Source organism: Carcharodon carcharias, chromosome 12 (assembly GCF_017639515.1).
Source record: "Carcharodon carcharias isolate sCarCar2 chromosome 12, sCarCar2.pri, whole genome shotgun sequence".
Classification (NCBI taxonomy): Eukaryota; Metazoa; Chordata; class Chondrichthyes; order Lamniformes; family Lamnidae; genus Carcharodon; species Carcharodon carcharias.
This window is the reverse complement of record NC_054478.1, coordinates 138,398,227-138,415,979: the sequence shown is the minus strand read 5'-3', so window position 1 is coordinate 138,415,979 and position 17,753 is coordinate 138,398,227. Positions and strand designations below refer to the sequence as shown.

Genomic DNA, 17,753 nt, shown 5'->3' with positions numbered 1-17,753 from the left:
GTCCCCATTAACACACTGACCCCTAGAGATAACGTATCCTTTAACATTCTGACCCCTAGAGCTGGTGTTACAACTAACACACTGACCCATAGAGTTACTGCCTCCTTTAAGACAATGACGCGAGTAATTTCCCCATAAACAGTCTGACCCTTAGGGCAGGATTCTGGGCTCTTGCGGGGTGGGGTGGGGTGGTGGTGGTGGCTGCGGTGGTCAGGACCAGCTGCAGCCTGGAAACAGTCCGTTGCTTGCGATTGGCCCCCGACCATGATTTCACACTGGCTGGCCAATTAAGGGCCTGCCAGCGTGAAAGGCATACTGAAAGGCTCAGCGCTTCTGGGGTGGGGTCGCAAGGAGTGCAAGTGCAAAAGTCTGTGCATGCGTGGGGGTGCACACACTGAAAGCTCCCTGAAGGCAGGGAGCTGAACAAATTTAAAATCAAAAATAAAGATTTTTAAAATTTAAAATGTCGCGATATGGGACTAACTCACAATTAACCATGAACAGAATAAAAATTCTGCTCAAAAATTTATATATATTTTTTATTTAATTGTGGAAGCCTCATCCCATCTGTGGATGAGGTTTGCTAAACAATCAAAAGGCTGCCTGACCCATTCGCCTGCCCGCTAACTGAAAGTTTGGAAGGGCAGCGAAAAATATGTTTAAATTCGCTGATTAATGGCCTTAATAGGCTGGTTGGCGGGCGCGCGCAGGAGTCGGCAGCGTGCCCACCCATCGAAATATTGTACGAGTGGGCGATGATGTCAGGACGCTCGCCCGACCTCATCACGCAGTATTTTATGCCCAATCAGGTCAGGTGCGTGACCGCCTACGGGGCATAAAATCCTGCCCCCAGAATTACAGCCCCCATTAACAAATTGACCCCTGGTGTTACCAACTCCTTAAACACACTGACCCGTAGCGTGATGGTCTCCTTTAAAACACTATGCACCCAGAGTTGTGCTGCCATTAGCACACTGGTCCCTTGTGTTACTGTCTCCATTCACTCATGGACCCCGAGAGTTACTGTCTCCAGTAACACACTGACGAATAGAGTTACTGTCTTCATTAACACACTGACACCTAGAGTTACCGTCTCCTTTAGCACACTAACCCCAAGAGTTACTCCTTCCATTAGGACACTCACCCTTTCATTACTGTCTCGTTTAACACACTGACCCCAAGAGTTACAGTCTCCCTTCACATACAGACTACTAGTTACTTTACGTATTAACACACCAACCCAGAGAGTTCCTATCTCATTTAACACCTTGACACCTGCAGTGACTGTCTCCATTAACACATGGAACCATTGAGTTACTGTCTCCATTTACATACTCACCCTAGAGTTACTGACTCCATTAACAGTCTGGCCCAAAGAGTGACTGTCTCCTTTAAAACGCTGACCCCGAGAGTTGTGCTGCCATTAACACACTGATCCAATGTGTTACTGTCTCCATTAACTCATGGACCCAGAGAGTTAATGTCTCCAGTAACAAACTGACCAATAGAGTTACCGTCATGTTAACACACTGACCCATGCAGTTACTCTAAGTAATACTGTGACCCTTGGTGTTACTGTCCCCTTTTACATACTGATGCCTAGAGTTAATGTCAACATTAACACACTGACACCTAAAGTTAATGTCTCTATTTACACACTGACACTTAGAGTTACTGTTTCCAGTAACACCCTGACCCCTAGAGTTACTGCCTCCATTAACACACTGAACCCCAGAGTTACTGTCTCCATAACACTCTGACCCCTGGAGTTACTGTCCGCGTTAACACATTGACGCCCCAAGTTACTGTCTCCATTAACACCCTGACCCCTAAAGTTGCTGTCTCCTTTAACACAATGACCCCTTGGCCAGAATTTTTACCTTGTCGGATGGGCACAGACCCGACCTGAACGAGCATAAAATGAAATGCTAAGACATCAAGTGAGTGGCCCGATGTCATTGTGCACTATTTTGGTCAGTGGGCATGCATGGGAGTCGGCAGCGTGCCCACCGACAATTAACAGGCCTATTAAAGTCTCAATTAAATGTAATTTTTTGCTGCCCATCCAACCTAACGGTTGACAGGCAGGTGGAAAGGCCAAGCTGCCTTTGCATCTTTTAGGAAATCTTTCAAACAGCAATTAAAAATAAATATAAAATTTTAACTTTTCATTAATAACATGTCCCTGCTCATGTGGGGATATGTTTTGTAACATTTAAAATTTTTTTTTATTTTTATTTAATAAAATCTTCATCCCTTAGGCAGCTCTGTGCCTCAGGGGGCTTTTCCTGTGTGCACCTGCACTTGTGTGCTCACCCTCCTCCATGCCCACACAAGCAGCGCTGAGCGCTGCAGCACACCTTTCATGCTGGGTGGGCCTTAATTGGCCTGCCATTGTGAAATCACGGTCTGGCCCCGATCGTGGGCGGCGGTCAGCTTCCTGACCACTCCCACCTGCCCCCACCACACCCGCCTGACGAGGGCAAAATCCTGGCCCTAGAGTTACTGTCCCCATTCACACAGCGACCCCTAGATTTACTGTCTCAATTAACACACTGGCCCCTAGACTTACTGTCCCCATTCACACAGCGACCCCTGGAGTTACTGTCCCCATTAATTCCTCAATTTACTGTCTCCATTAACACACTGACCCCTAGAGTTACAGTGGATTTGTGCAGCAAGAGAATCTGACCTGGAAACAATGCACAATCTTATAATATGGTATGGCGTGGGCTCTAAGGTTTCTGGACGCTATCGCAAAGAAGAGTGTGGCAAAGACAGTGGAAAGCAGGACAGATGTCATGCACCTCCAAGGGTCTGGGATGCCCTCCAAGTATACTCCCAAAGGCAGCGGAAATAGATAGCCTTGGAGGTCTATGCCTGGAATCAATCCCCAAGGGCCTGGACGTGATGCTGCGAGAAGTTCAATGACCTCATATGAGAGTCAAGGTCAGTGAATGCACATTCAAATGCTATATCCTCTAGCTGCCCACATTGATCAGTGCACCACACCTCCATCACTCCCCCATTAACTTAAATCTGAGACTCATGTACTTCACCTCATCCTCACACATTCAGCACATCTGCAAGCCTTACATCTACATCTCACTGCTTGCACTCAGTAACAGACATTCGAACATGATAGACACATCATCCAAACTGATTTGTTGCACACTCACTGACACATTTCCCTCTGTTGCGCACAAGGATGCAGCACGAGCTAACAGAGGGAAACAGACATACCTCTATGTTGTAATGGAGGAGACAATGCCGGCCATTATTGGAATGCCAATTACAGAGGCCATGGTCAGGAGCAGGGCTGAAACCATCGAAGATAAGAGTATCTCCATGTGCAATCTTTTGCACATACCACTTCCCCTTCATCCCACATTCTTTCCTAATTTATAAACTGTATGTGGTGTAAGCATGCACCCTTTATGTTTCCCAACAACCACCCAAATCATCATCGCACCACAACCTTACCCTTATTTCTTTCACCTTTTAGATATCCAAGAGGTGCAACCTGGCTAGGCAGTGGAGGAAGACCAAGAGATAATGATGAAGACGACTCAGCACAATCACTTAATTTCACATGGGCCAGCTCAGATACTGACACTGTGTACAATTTAGAGAACAGATTAGAGGCTTGACCTGCATGTGTTGAAACATTGGGCCTTGTAGCTAGGGCGAGGGTGGGGGTGGGGGGGGGGGGGGGGGGGGGGGGGGGGGTTGGTTGGCGCGCAAGGATAACACTGTTCCAGCTCACTGGAGGGTGAGATCACAGAAGGATTCTGTTGCAGTGGACTTAGTGAGGATATGGATGAGATGGGCTACTGAAGTACGCTGAGTTTCGAAGAAGAATCATATTGGGCTCGAAATGTTAACTCTGTTCCTCTCTCCACAGATGCTGCCAGGCCTGCTGAGCATTTCCAGCCTTTTCTGTTTTTATTTCAGATTTCCAGCATCCGCAGTAATTTGCTTTTATTTTACAGAATAACGCTGCTGGGTACGCACAACGAAATGCATGGTGCATTGGGAAGCCTGCCAGAAAACCTGCATTCAATGTCAAGATGCCTGGAGGAGTCCAACACCAACTTGACACAGGGCTTTGCGCAGAGTATGAAGCTCATCCTTTGCAGTGTGGAATTGGTGGCCAATTCCGTTCACATGCTTGTGGGCCCAATTGTTGATGCTGCGTCTGATGGTCAATGCTGCAACTTCCATTGCAGCACAAGTAGTAGCCACTCAACATCTGTGTGCAAGCTCAGACCACTGCCATCATTACAGGGTGTAAAAGAGCTTGCAGGCTCTCCTAGCAAGCTGTGCTCCAGCAGATTACTAGAGTTGTGCTGCCCTTGGGGGAGAGGCACTGGCTCCATGAAGCATGAGCTTGCTGCTCTCTCCCATAAAAAAAAGCGTTCGTCCTCCCATATCTGTGTTCCATTTGCACTCTGTCAGTACCTCTGCTGTTGCCTGTCAGCCAGCCCACACAGACTGCTGCCACCCATGCCGAGATGGTGCAGTCTGCAGCCGGGCTTTAAAGGCCCAGAGCTACCTGAGATCATATTCCAAGGCCACCTGCAGTCTCTCTCATTGAAAGTCAGCAATTTCCACCAGTTATGCTGCAGACACTGTGTAAAAGCATGAGAACTGGCAAAAGTACTGATGGGATGCACAAGGATGATTAGTTTACATTTAGAGTTCCAAAGAAGAGTACTCAAATCATTAACTCTGTTTCTCTCTCCACAGATGCTGCAAGACCTGCAGAGCTTTTCCAGCACTTTCTGTTTTAACTGCTGATCTCCAGCATCTGCAGTATTTTGCTTTTATTCTAGTCTCACGTAAGTTTATTTGCTAATGGAACATTATTTTCTATGCTTGTTTTTATTGGACAGTTGACAATGTCTTTCAGAATTTCTGGCTGTGCAATCCAGGAATATATCAGTGCTTGCTGGGCAAGGAAGGGGGTCCCTTATGCAGAAAAGGCTGAAAATCACCACCCTGGCTTTAGCTCCTTGAAGACCAAGGCACCAATCCCTAGAGCAACGGACTTCTTTACATTTCACAAGACCGAGCGCTAGTTGGCTTCTTGCTTGAACGTTCACAGTACTAACTCACTCCTTTTAGAATTCACATCTCTGGCCCTTGGAGTTAGTGTCTCCTTTATCCAAACCTTAATTAATGTGTTATTGGCGCTCCTTCCTCTAAGTAATTGCTGGATTAACTGTGTAATACAAATTCAACACTCCAAAAACAGAAGCTGAGCTGTCAGGGAAAATTACCACTGCATTAAATAAATACATTCTGGAACAAGTTCAAGTTAATTCCAGCCACATTGATCTCATTTGATCCCCCACTCTCGACACGCTGTATTGAATAAAAGCAGATCAAGAAGAAAAAAAAATGAAAATTTCAGACAATTTGTACCGAAAGATTTTTGCTCACAAGTAATTAAAAATCTGCTGTAGCGGAGTAACAGCCCCTGTGTAAAAAATGGGAAGTCAATAGTCTTTTAGCAGACGCCAGCTTCAATTTGTTACCATCTCTAAGGAAGTTTCAGCCATGGTTCGGAGGCTGCTGACAATTGCAGGAAACTATTAAAGCCATTTACAGGTGACATTAACAGATTACCTGAAGGGGAGGCCATAGGTATGTATCATAATCCAGATCATGTATGGCTCAGGACCAAAGCTACAGCGCAAATCAGCACCTCCCAAAATCACAGCCTCCACTGCCTAGGGTGGCAAATGCACAGGAGCATAGACACTTGCAAGTTCCCCTCCAAATGACACAGAATCTCAACTTGGAAATATATCGATGTTCCTTCCTAACAACCTAACAGCACAGCGGGTGTACCCATAACCACACAAATTGCAGCGTTTCAAGAAGGTGGCTCAGCACCACATTCTCAAGGGTAACTAGGGATGGGCAACAAATGCTAGCCTTGCTGGTGATGCCCACATCCTGTGGATAGTAAAATATATGAGGCAAGATTTCCACTATTGCTTGTGTGAAGATCTGGTTCCTGACATCACCCCTTTACGACCTGGCTCTAATTTTATGGTTATGTTCCTTTGTTCTAGACTTGGTTTGTTCAGTAAGTCAGCACACTGCCCAATGTCTAACTATTCCCACCAGTCTCTAAAGGTTCGAGACATGACCCTCTTAGTTACCTGAAACAGAAGATGTGGTGACAGAATTGGCCTAGTGAAGAAGAAACAAAGAAAATGGGCAGCCCCACTCCCAATCACACTGGGTGAGAATACACTTTGGTTTATATGTGCTGGCCTTCTTCATCGTCCTCCTCCTCCTCCCACCCACTTCAGTCACATAGGCCACCATGGCAAGGTACCTGGGAATACTTGCGGTTCATTGAACTGTAGGCCATTGGGAATTAGACATTTACGAACAGGGCAAGCCAAAAAGGAAGGAAAAAAATTGGGAAAATAATTACAAGACTTGTAGCACCTTTCACAATCTCAGAACATCCCAAAGCACTTTGCAGGCAATTAAATACTTTCAGAAATGCGGAAGCAAATTTTCGCACAGCAAGATTCCACAAATGTCAATGTGAGAATGGCTGGATCATCTACTTTTAGGTGTTGGTTGAGGGATCAAGATTGGCCAGAGCACACCCATTCTTCTTCAAAATTGTGCCATGCGTTTTTTTTTTACATCTGCCTGAGAAGCAGACTGGGTCACGGCTTAACATCTCCCCAGTACTGCACTAGGAGTGTCAGCCTGGTTTGTGTGCTCAAATCTCTGGAGTGGGACTTGAACCCACGAACTGCTGATGCAGAGATAAGAGTGACACCTTTCAGCCACGACTGATACTAATGAAAAACAAACCTCTGGCTTTCCTCATTAGAACTGGCCATTCCTGTGTAGTCCTCATGCTATAAATATAGGTTGTACATAATTATAAGCAGAGGAAATAAGAAGATCGAAGTCCCTAAGCTTCAGATGAATAACCGGGGGCACAGGTTTAAAGTAACTGGCAGAAGGATCAGAGGGGAGTTGAGAAATATTTTCACCTAGAGGGTGTTAGAGGTCTGGAGCTGACTGTTTTAAAGCATCATAGAGTAAGAAACCCTGATCTAATTTAAAAATATTGTGTGATGCACTTTAAATGCCATAGCCTCCAGGGCTATGCTCTAAGAGCTTGAAAGAGAGATTAGACTGGATAGTCTTTTTCGAACAGCACAGATATGATGGGTCAAATGGCTATAATTTTCTAAAAAAAAGCCAACCAACTGGATTCAGACTTGCCAATCAGTGTGGACAAGGTACTGATACCAGCCATAAAACTCATTGGTGTGACCAAAAAGCCAAATAATGGAATGGCTGCTTCTCTATGGACTTCCAAGTGGAGGGATGCAGATTGCCTTTGAGTGAAATTTTCTAGGATAAGTAGGTTGGGCAAGACTTACACCTCTACTCACAAACACTGTGCTGAAAAGTAGCCTGGCATCTACGAATCTCTTATCAGTCTCTTATCATCCACTACAGTTTTCTACCACTACTGGGTCGTGTATAAGTGAACTCTGACTCCTGTTCCAATCCCAATCCCTACCCCTTAAGAAGCATTCAAATTTCAAGATTAGGGGTCACTTAATGTCATTATGAGTTTCATACCTGCTCCTGGATGTTGCAGTATACACTATTAATTAACTCTATGAAGGCCTGTTTGTAAATCACAGAGACAAGGATTTTTAACATGGCTCCAGAAATCCCAAAATGGCCACCCCTCTGCCACTGGGAGAGAATACAGGTGAGACCAGGCAGACTTGTCCATTCTCCCCATCTCCACTTCTTGCACCAAGGGTCTGCCATCTACTCCGCATTTCTCCCTGGTTATATGGCCGAAAGTGATAAAGAAACACACTTTCTTTTCATTCTAAGTCCTCAAGAACAAGAACAACCTGCAGGTCTCCATCTATTGTTGTGAGTTCACACCTTTGGAGAGGTGATGCTACTCACCATGGACCACAGTATGACAGAGAGTGTTGAATACATAAGATTGAGGGGTGATCTAATTGAGATATTTAAGGAGTTGATAGGATAGAGAGAGAAAAAGTAATTCCTCTGCTGGGGACTGCCCAGAATAAGGGGGCATAAGCTTAAAATTAAAGCCAGGCTGATCAGGGATGATATCAGGAAGCACTTCTTCACACAAAGGACAATGGAAATCTGGAACTCTCTCCCCCCAAAAATTGTTGAGGCTGGGTATCAGGTGTCAATTTCAAGACTGAGATTGTTAAATTTTTGTTAGGTAAGGGATTAAGAGAAATGGAACCAAGGTGGGTTAAAGGGAGTTAAGGTACCGATCAGCCATGGTTTAACTGAATGGCAGAAAAGGCTTGAGGAGCTGAATGGCCTCCTCCTGTTCCAACATTTCAAGGAGAGCTAAAGTTTACATAACTGTAGAAAGTGACGAGGAAGAGATCAAAATGCAGGGCGAAGAGAAAGGGATGGAAATATAGGGTGAAGAGAAGATGGGCATCTTTGGAAGTGTGAGGAAAAGAAAATTTAAGCATAACAGAATTTGACTCCAATTTTACTTCAAACTGTCAAGCCTCATATCTGTTTGACATGAAATTTTAGATAGGCCAAATATAAATTAAAATTGTTAGCTTCCTCCTAAGAGGAACTCCTCTGCATTTGGGTAGAGAAGTGAATTAAAGCAATCCGCTCATACTCTAGAGATATATACAATTCTGTGGGAGCTGTGTAGTCCAACTGATTTCCTGGAGAGAAGTCATTACATGTTAATTGTATCAGGAATTATCCTGACTCTTTAAAATGCTGCTTTTAAGCGAATCTTGCAGAAGGCAAATAACCACAAAAAGTTGTCCTCAATTTGACACAAAGGCGAGGCGTTAAAATATCCATTCGATAGTACAGAGCTTTAGTTTTGCTGAAAAAGACACATGTCGAAGCAAATGTTTTAGCAAACATCACATCTAATGTTGGACACTGTGTTTTGAGTTTGGCAAGCACAGGCTAGTTGGTTATGGTCTGTATGTTGCCCATTGTGAACAGCAGCTGGGCCATGTTGTTTGATACGATCCGCCAGTCTTTGGGATGTACGGTCTACTAGTATCACACTGGCATTGAAATTCATATACCACATTTGTGTGATAGGCAAAACATCTTTTTGGCTTGACGGCAGCATCCTATTAGTGGTGAATATCATTTGTGTTGCTACTGCACAGTAACAGCTTGAAACAGCTAGCTTTACCTGTTGCTCACACTTTTGAGACACCTTGCCCTTCCAGGGTAATCTGAGGTAGACTGGGCAATTTTCAGGGCCGAAAGTGATGGCCTTAGGCCCTTTCATGAGATTGTGTAATACATGGCACAAAATGATCTGATCAGGGTAGCCATATCCTGCAGCATGCCTTTGATACGCTCTACTTCAGCATCAAACTTGCATGATCATCAAATGGCTTGGGCCCTATTTACAAGGTTGCTGCTAAGACCAATCTTATGGCGCATAGAGTATAAGAGTAAATTGAGCAGCGAAGGTAGGCTTGCAGTAGACCGTGATGGAGAACCCTCTGGCAGATTTCTCAACTAACATCAAGGAAGGGGAGTTCATTTGACTGCTCCATTTCGAAAGTGAATTTGAGCACAGGGTGGAGTCCATTAAGATATGTAAGGAAATTATTATACACAGCTGCAGATTTAAATATAGCAAAAGTATCATCCACATATCGGAAATATGTGAGGGGTAGGAGGTTAGGTGTTATTCCATTGAAGACAAGTTTCTCATGGAACCCAACAAAGATGTTTGTGAGAGCTGGGCCTAGAGGAGATCCCATAGGCAATACCATCTATTTGGGTATACATGGTGTCGTTAAAGCTGAACTCAACTGTATGAGTTGCCAAGTTCATAAGTTCAATGAATGCTGATTCATGCAAAAGGTGGTGTATCTAGATCGCCATGATACAGTGCTGCAGCCCAAATGTCTATGGTTTCCTCAAGTGGAACATTGGTGAATAGGCTAGCAATATCAAATGAGCACATGAACACAGCTTTGCTATTGATATGCAAGTCCTGAATGGCCTTCGCAAATGTGAAGAAGTCCTTCAACATGTATGTGGAAAACTTGATCAAAACTGGTTGTAACCATTTGGCCAAGTCATGTGCAGAATTGGTCGTAGTTAAGATGGGATGTAAAGGGACATCATTTTTGGGCGTCTTGGGCAGCCCATACATACACAGGCGTAGAGAACTGTGAGGACAAACCCCGTCATATATATCATCTGGTAGCTCATTGCTCTTAAAAAAAAAAAACACTTACTGGACTTGTGTAAGCTTACTTTTGAGCAAGATTGTCCAGTTATGTTGATACGATCATTTTGTCCAATGGATACGAATTTGGACCTGTCATTAAGAATGGCATGCATTTTGTTGATATAGTCATGCTTGTTAAGGATGACTATTTCTATCCCTTTGTCAGGTTTACTGATATGCATGTCCGGGTTGGTCTCAAGGCCTTGCAATGCTGTAAGATATTCACATTGCATGTGAAAGTCAGATAGGTCGTTTGGAATCCTGCAATACGTGTGCACTAGATCAGCTAGGCTGCTTTCAAGGATTCAACGCCTTCAGTGGACACTGGTTTGTGGCTGGATAGTTGGGAGTAGAGGAAGTTGAACTCAGCAAATACCTCTTCCCGTTTGATTTGGGATGGAGGCATACCAAAATTGACATCATGCGAAAGAACAAACTCCTTGCTTTCTGAGAGTACATGGTCAGAGAGATTTGCTATGTGTTTAGTGAGTTAAGCAGTTGAGTTCAGTTTCAATGATACCATGTATGCCCAAATAGGTGGTGTTGCCCTAGGATCCCCTCTAAGCCCAGCTCTTGCAAACATCTTTGTTGGGTTCCATGAGAAACACGCAATGGAATGACACCTAACCTCCTACCCCTTGTATATTTTTGATATGTGGATGATATATTTACTATATTTAAATCTGCAGCTGCGTGCAACAATTTCTTTACATGTCTTAATGGGCCCCATCCTGCACTCAAATTCACCTTAGAAATGGAGTAGTCAAATGAACTTCCCTTCCTTGTTGTACTAGTTGAGAACTCTGCCGGGGGCTCTCTACCACAGCCTACCACAAGTCTACGTTGAGTGGTCAATACGTGCATTGGGATTCTTACAGTTCCATGTGCTATAAGATTGGTCTTAGCGGCCACCTTGTAAATAGGCCCCCGGGCCATTTGCTCACCATGTAAGCTTGATGCTGAAATAGGACACATCAAAGGCAGGATAATGGTTACCCTGAGCAGATCAATTCATGCTATATATCACACAAACTCATGAACGGGTCTGAGGTCATCACTTTCAGCCCTGAAAAGTGCCCAGTCTACCTCAGATTACCCTGGAAGGGCAAGGTATCTCAAAAGTGTGAGCAACAGGTGAAGCTATCTGTTTCACACTGCTACTGTGCAGTAGCAACACAAGTGGTATTTGCCACTAACAGGATGCTGCCATCAAGCCAAAAAGACGTTTTGCCTATCATACAAATGAGTAACTGGTGTATGAATTTCAATGCCAGTGTGATGCGAGGTATATAGGCCATACGTCTCAAAGACTGGATCATATCAAACAGCATGTTCCAGCCACTGTTCGCAATGGGCTATGTACAGACTGTACCCAACCAGCCTGTGCTTGCAAAATTCAAAACACAGAATCCAACATTAGATGTCATTAAGCGATTGGGGACCATTTGCTAAATAATCCTCAGTCTGCTAAGAATTATGCTGACAATCAATTTAAGATTGTCAGTTGGGCTCGCAATTTGGTTCATTTACAAGTACTGGAAGCTACATATATTAATATACAGGGTCCTGTTCTTTGCAGACAGAAAGAACATGTACACACATTGCGTCTGTTTCAGATAAACAAAATAAGTGAGAGCCATTCGCTGACTCATTCCTCAGGGCAATGCCTTGACCAATCAGGGTCAAGTTGCCTGGTTTAAATTTCAAACAATACTTGACAGTTAACTGTCAGTCACCATCACTGGTGCATTCTCCATGCTAATGCCTCTACCAATCAGAGTCCACTTGCCAACCAATCTCTTTACATATAATATAAATTGCTGTTTTCCCCTTATATTGGTATCCTTGTGAAGTGTCCTGACGAGTGTATGATGAAATGCTTAGACATGTTTCTTTTTTCAGCAATGCTGAAGGTGGTAAAAATAAACCCACACAATAGAAATTGGCTGTTCACAATCTATCTGCCTGAAACTGAAAACTGACGATGAGCATATTTACATGTTGAGTATGAAAGGACTGTTCTGATCTAAGATGGCAAAGAGTCATGTGGAATTATTCAAGAGAAGCAGATTTCCTGTGTTCTGGTGTTCCCCTCTTTTAATCATCCATTTCTATGTTGCATGTTTAGCCAAACCTCTGTGGGGCATAAAGTGAGCTAATGTCATGATTGACATTTAATGGATTCCGAAAAGGATTCACGATTTTAGGGTACTGTTATTTTTGGGACAGGTGAAAATGATATGTCAAAGCATTGGATTGCTGAAAGCTCAGCTCTTTTTCTCTCCTTCCGTATTATTATAAACCTTTTAAATATAAACTATGTTATTAGTTTTAGCCTGAATGGGATGATCTAACAGTGTGGTGCTTTCCACCAATTTAAAAATTAATGCTGGATGTGTAGCCATGCAAGCATATATATAAAATATCTTGATAGCAGAGTGTTTTTTAATCCTTGGCTCACAGTTTCAATTTGCAAATTAGCGAGGGACAAGGCCATAGGGGACTGAATCACAAGGATGGGAATTTTAAAAATTGAGGTGTTGCCTTACCTGCAGCCAATGTAGGTCAGTGAGCACAGGGGTGATGTGTGAAAGGGTCTTGGTATGAATTAGGATATTGGGTATTGAGAGTTTCATATAGCTCAAGTTTACAGAAGATAAGCTGGCCAAGACAGTATTAGAATAGTGCAGCCTGGAGACAACAAAGGCTTGACTCAGGGTTTTAACCGCTAATTCAGGAGTGATGGATAAAGATGCATGCATGTACCTTGTGGAATCCGGTGAGGGTTTGCTGCGTCCCTGAGCACTTCCTTCCCAAATGCCATTAGCCACTTCGTTCCCAATGGATGACATTACCCGGATGAGCTCCAGGGGCCAATCGTCAAGATCGAGGGAGCGAACCCGTGATAGGTGGGTGCCAAGGTTGCGGTGGATACCAGAACATTCAATGCACATGAGGGCTCCTAGGTTTAAACTGGCCCAGTCTGGATCTGAAATAATCAAAATGGCAAAAAGTTAATTAAACAGTGCTTAATAAATGTCAATACCAAAGCAAAATACTGTGGATGCTGGAAATCTGAAATAAAAACAGAAAATGATGGAAATACTCAGCAGGTAAGGCAGCATCTGAGGAGAAATAGAATTAAAGTTCTGATGAAAAAAGTTCTGTCTCCACAGATGCTGCCAGGCCTGCTGAGTTTTTCCAGCATTTTCTGTTCTTATTAACAGTCTTTTACATTTGTTACTCTTTCAGGCTGTTGAATTGCTATGGTCAGGGTTCAAAACTGGGACAATCTTGGTTAAGGTGGCTCAATGACTCTGGATAGACCATTGGAGCTTTGTGGGAAATATAAAACGTGCACGCAAGAGGCACCTTTCCATTTAACACTTTAGTATTTATTTCACGCAGTGGGCTCGCATGCTATCATACAGTTTAACACTGACAGCTGAAATATAACAGGAGACACAAAAAGGGAACCCTTCTCGTGATGATCAAAGCATATCTTTTATTCAATTAACTATGCTAACTAGACATTCAAAGGGAAGCATAAATGATCATCCCTGATTTTGGCAGCAATGCCTCTGGTAAGTGTCAAGGACTCAGTAGTTACTCTACCTCTGATAGCAGGTTTACAATAAGTAATAAGCCTCCATTGAGCACTTGTGAGTAGGCCGCCGTCTAAAGCAGGGCCTTTGACCCAATAGTGCTGGAAAACTTGATAGCAGTTACCTTCATGGACTGCTGCCAACCATGACTGTATTGGCCACTCAAAGTGCCCCCTTCTGTCAATGAGATACATAATACCATTAACCATTGCTGTGGATGTAAGTTACGATAAATCTTAATAAATGACTGACTAGACTACTGCTGGGGTATCTCATCAAATTCTGGACACCTAAAGGCTGTCAAAGCTTTGGAGCGGGTGAAAAGATTTACCAGAATGGAATCACAGAGATTTCTGTTATATAGAGGGGTTGGAGAAGGCAGGATTGTTTTCCTTACAGCAAATAAGGGGAAATAAGGTGCTCAAAATTATGAAGGTTTGGTAGGGCAAACAGGGAGAAATTGTTTCCACTGGTAGGAGGATTAGTAAACAGAGAACACAGGTTGAAGGTAATTGGAAAAAAAGCCGGGGGTGGGGGGGGGTGGTTTGGTGGTAGGGAGATAAGATTTTTTTACTCAGTGGTTTGTTATGATCTGAAATGTATTGTCTGAAAGCAGATTTAATAATAAGTTTCAAAGGGGAACTGGGTATGAACATAAAAAGGAAACATTTGCTGGGCTATGGGGAAAGAGTAGGGGAGTGGGACTAATTGGATAGCTCTTTCAAAGAACCGATACAGACACGATGGGCCAATGGCCTCCGTCTGTGCTGTACGAATTTGAGATTCTGTAGCATCTCATAGAAAGTCTCTCTGGTGAGGAATGGCGCAGGGATTAGAAAGGAGACAGCATTTGACAGAAAATGTCTTTTCATCACTTACTTAGTGCCTCGCAGTCCACACAATGAGAATTGCCACGAATGTTCCTGATTGACTGAAGGGCGATGGCTTCATTCTGGCTTGCCAGTCGTGACTAGAGCAAAAGCAGAAGGATAGATAGGGAACAGTTAGGGCCCATAAAATCAGCCACAGCACATGCACATTATTTACGCAGCTGTGTACTAATAAAAATGTTTCTACAATGATGGAACTGTTTTCCTGGGCTAGGTATGTGTTAATATATACAGGGGTGGATGGGGAGTTGCCAGGGGTGTGGGGGAGTTGCGGGGGGTGGTGGAGCTGTGGGGCGGCTGTGGGGCATGGCAAAGATTGCAAAGTCCCTGCAGTATAGAACTCATTCAATGCACTTCAGTAATTTTTGTCCCTCTCTTTTAGGACTCCGCATGCCAAGTGACATGCATTGCTGAAACCACAGGGGTTTTGCAGTGACCAACTGGTGGTACTGAGTTGGAATACTGTAGGGGCAACTTACTCTCTGACTCTTCCCATCCCACCTGTTTACCCTTCCTGGCTTGGGGATCGGTTAGCTCAGTTGGCCGGATGGCTGCTTTGTGATGCAGAGTGCCGCCAACAACGCGGGTTCATACCGGCTGAGATCGTCCCCTCACCTGAGATGTGGTGACCCTCAGGTTAAACTCACCACCAGTCGTCTTTCTAATGAGAAAGCAGCCTATGGTCCTCTAGGACTATGGCGATTTTCATTTCATTTCCTCTTGCTGGCTCCCTTGAGGAAAGGGACAAGTTCAGAATCTTGACTATTTATTGACATAATTCTCGATGTTATAACTCTGGAGGACAGCACCTTTAAACTGCACCATTGTCCAAGATACAGTCCATTCAATATAAAAGTGTATAAAATATTCAGGGCAGTGTATAAAACAAATTGTATACATAAGCCTCAATAAACATCGTTGTCAGTTGACTTCATTATAACCCCGACCATAAAACTATTGAAGATCCCCTTTTCCAGCCATGTGGACTGAGAAATAACATTTTACTAAGCCATTGATTATTTACTGTAGAATTCATGTTTAATATTGTCAAGAGGTTAAACTCCAAGAGATAGAAAACCTAGAAAGCACAGCTGATAATATTGATGGACAAAGAGATTCAGCATAACCCCAAAGTTAGACCTAGGCCATTCAGGGATGATGTGAGGAAGCACTTCTGTACACAAAGGATAATGAAAATCAGGAACTCTCTGCCCAAAAAGCTGTCGAGCCTGGGGCTGAAAATTGCAAACTGGGATTGATAGATTTTTGTTGGGTAAGGGTGTTTAATTGTTGAAGAACCAAGGTGGGGAGATGGAGCTAAGGTAAGATCAGGAATGATCTAACTGAATGGCGGAACAGGCTCAGGGGGCTAAATGGCCTCCTCCTGCCCTATGTTTCTGCAAGTAATAACAGTGCAATTAATTTTGAGGCTAATGGTCTATATCCTGGCAACAACATAAGGGATCACTGCATTCTCTGCTTTAAACATCCAAGTACAAAGTGCCAAAAGCCAGGGACAATTCCTTTCACATTCACCACAAAACGTACTCGAGAAACTTGCGTTTTACTATAAATACTAACCAACTGCACAAAAAGGATTAGTGCTGTGGAAACCTAGGGCTGCTTAGTGGCGCCCACTGTCCTTAATGGATCTTGTAAAGCAATTGAAGATCATTGTTTGGCTCTCCCTGGAGACCCCTCTAATTGGGCTGTTATACACAGAACAAAATTAAAGCTCCAACAGCACACTAATGAAAGGGAGTGGAGTATTTGTTATTCTGTGCAGTTTCGGTGCCAAATTTTACATCAACTTTTATTTTATTCTTTAACCTATTACAGCTTTCCCATGAGGTTTTAAGTTGGGCTTCTTTAAAAAAAAGTAGTCTCAACTATGCACTGAAGGCGCCGATACCAAATTTAGAATTGGTAGAAATAAGGTACAGATGTTTAAATTGAAAGTGCCATGAGCGGACTGTCCTTTTAATAGCATGCAACTTTACTGAAAAGTAATGAGAGCTTCAGTTCTCCATACCGCAGATAAAAACATTAAAAGAGGAAGCAGTGAGGGTGCACGTGTCATCTGAACACTATCACCAAGCCAAGCAGAACAGAGGAGCACGGGAAATCACCTTGTTCTTGCTGCTCTCGCAGGACTGCAAACTGGCCAGAATCTGGCTTTCAATCGCCTGCACCCACGCATCCCTCTCCTCGTAAGAGGCAGCTTCAAAGTGCCATGTCTGGCCCGTGAGAGAGACAATTATAAATTCAAAATTCTCTTCTTGCTCTGCAAAGGAAACAAAAGGCAAACAGTCTGAATAAGCAAAGAACATAGCTAGGAGGGTTGTGGTGGTGGGGTGGGATTGGCTGGGTGCAAGTACTGTTAATACCTGTTTGAACCCAAGGTCCCTTTCTCTAAATCATTTCAATCTGCATACTTCTTGAGTGGGTTCAGAGCAGGCAAAAGTCAAAGGGCAAGTGTAGGGGCATATGGTTAAGAGGTCAACGGGCTGTTAACAAGAGTATTCAGAAGCAAGCAACCAAAGGGTTAAGAAAGTCTTGCAAGGAGACTGGGCTCCCAAGTGAAAATTAACCACTGAACTTTCACTGGCTAATGGATCTAACATGTCTATTAGATTGCATTGGGATCAGAAGTTAAACAGTTAAAGAGGAGGGTTAACATTTGGAAGTGATTACGTATGGAAGAAAATTGACCACTGCTTTTTCATCATCTATTACAGAGACAACAGAGGCATAATTAGGAATTACTGGTATCATTCAGAAAACAGCTTTGAAAAGTTGCCTAGTTTCAAAGGAGTGCATTGCAACCTGATAGCTAACATTAAAGGACATCAGAAGATTACTCACTCCTGCTTATAATTTAAAAAAAAAGTCACAAGCAGCATCTGGACAATCATCCACTGCAAAGTGAAGGAACGGAATTTGGAGAAAAGTTCTCTG

General features: G+C 43.5%; 1 protein-coding gene across 5 annotated transcripts in view; it reads right to left on the bottom strand.

Annotated features, from left to right (window-relative positions):
• The window catches only part of agap1 (ArfGAP with GTPase domain, ankyrin repeat and PH domain 1), a 689,020-nt gene that overhangs the window by 74,742 nt on the left and 596,525 nt on the right, over positions 1 to 17,753 (bottom strand). For all 5 annotated transcript variants that reach the window (XM_041200794.1, XM_041200795.1, XM_041200790.1 and 2 more), the window contains 3 exons: positions 16,925 to 17,079; positions 14,785 to 14,875; positions 13,067 to 13,289 (listed from right to left, as the gene is read on the bottom strand). In XM_041200794.1, coding sequence (XP_041056728.1) covers positions 13,067 to 13,289; positions 14,785 to 14,875; positions 16,925 to 17,079 — 469 coding nt within the window. The remainder of the gene's footprint in view (positions 1 to 13,066; positions 13,290 to 14,784; positions 14,876 to 16,924; positions 17,080 to 17,753) is intronic.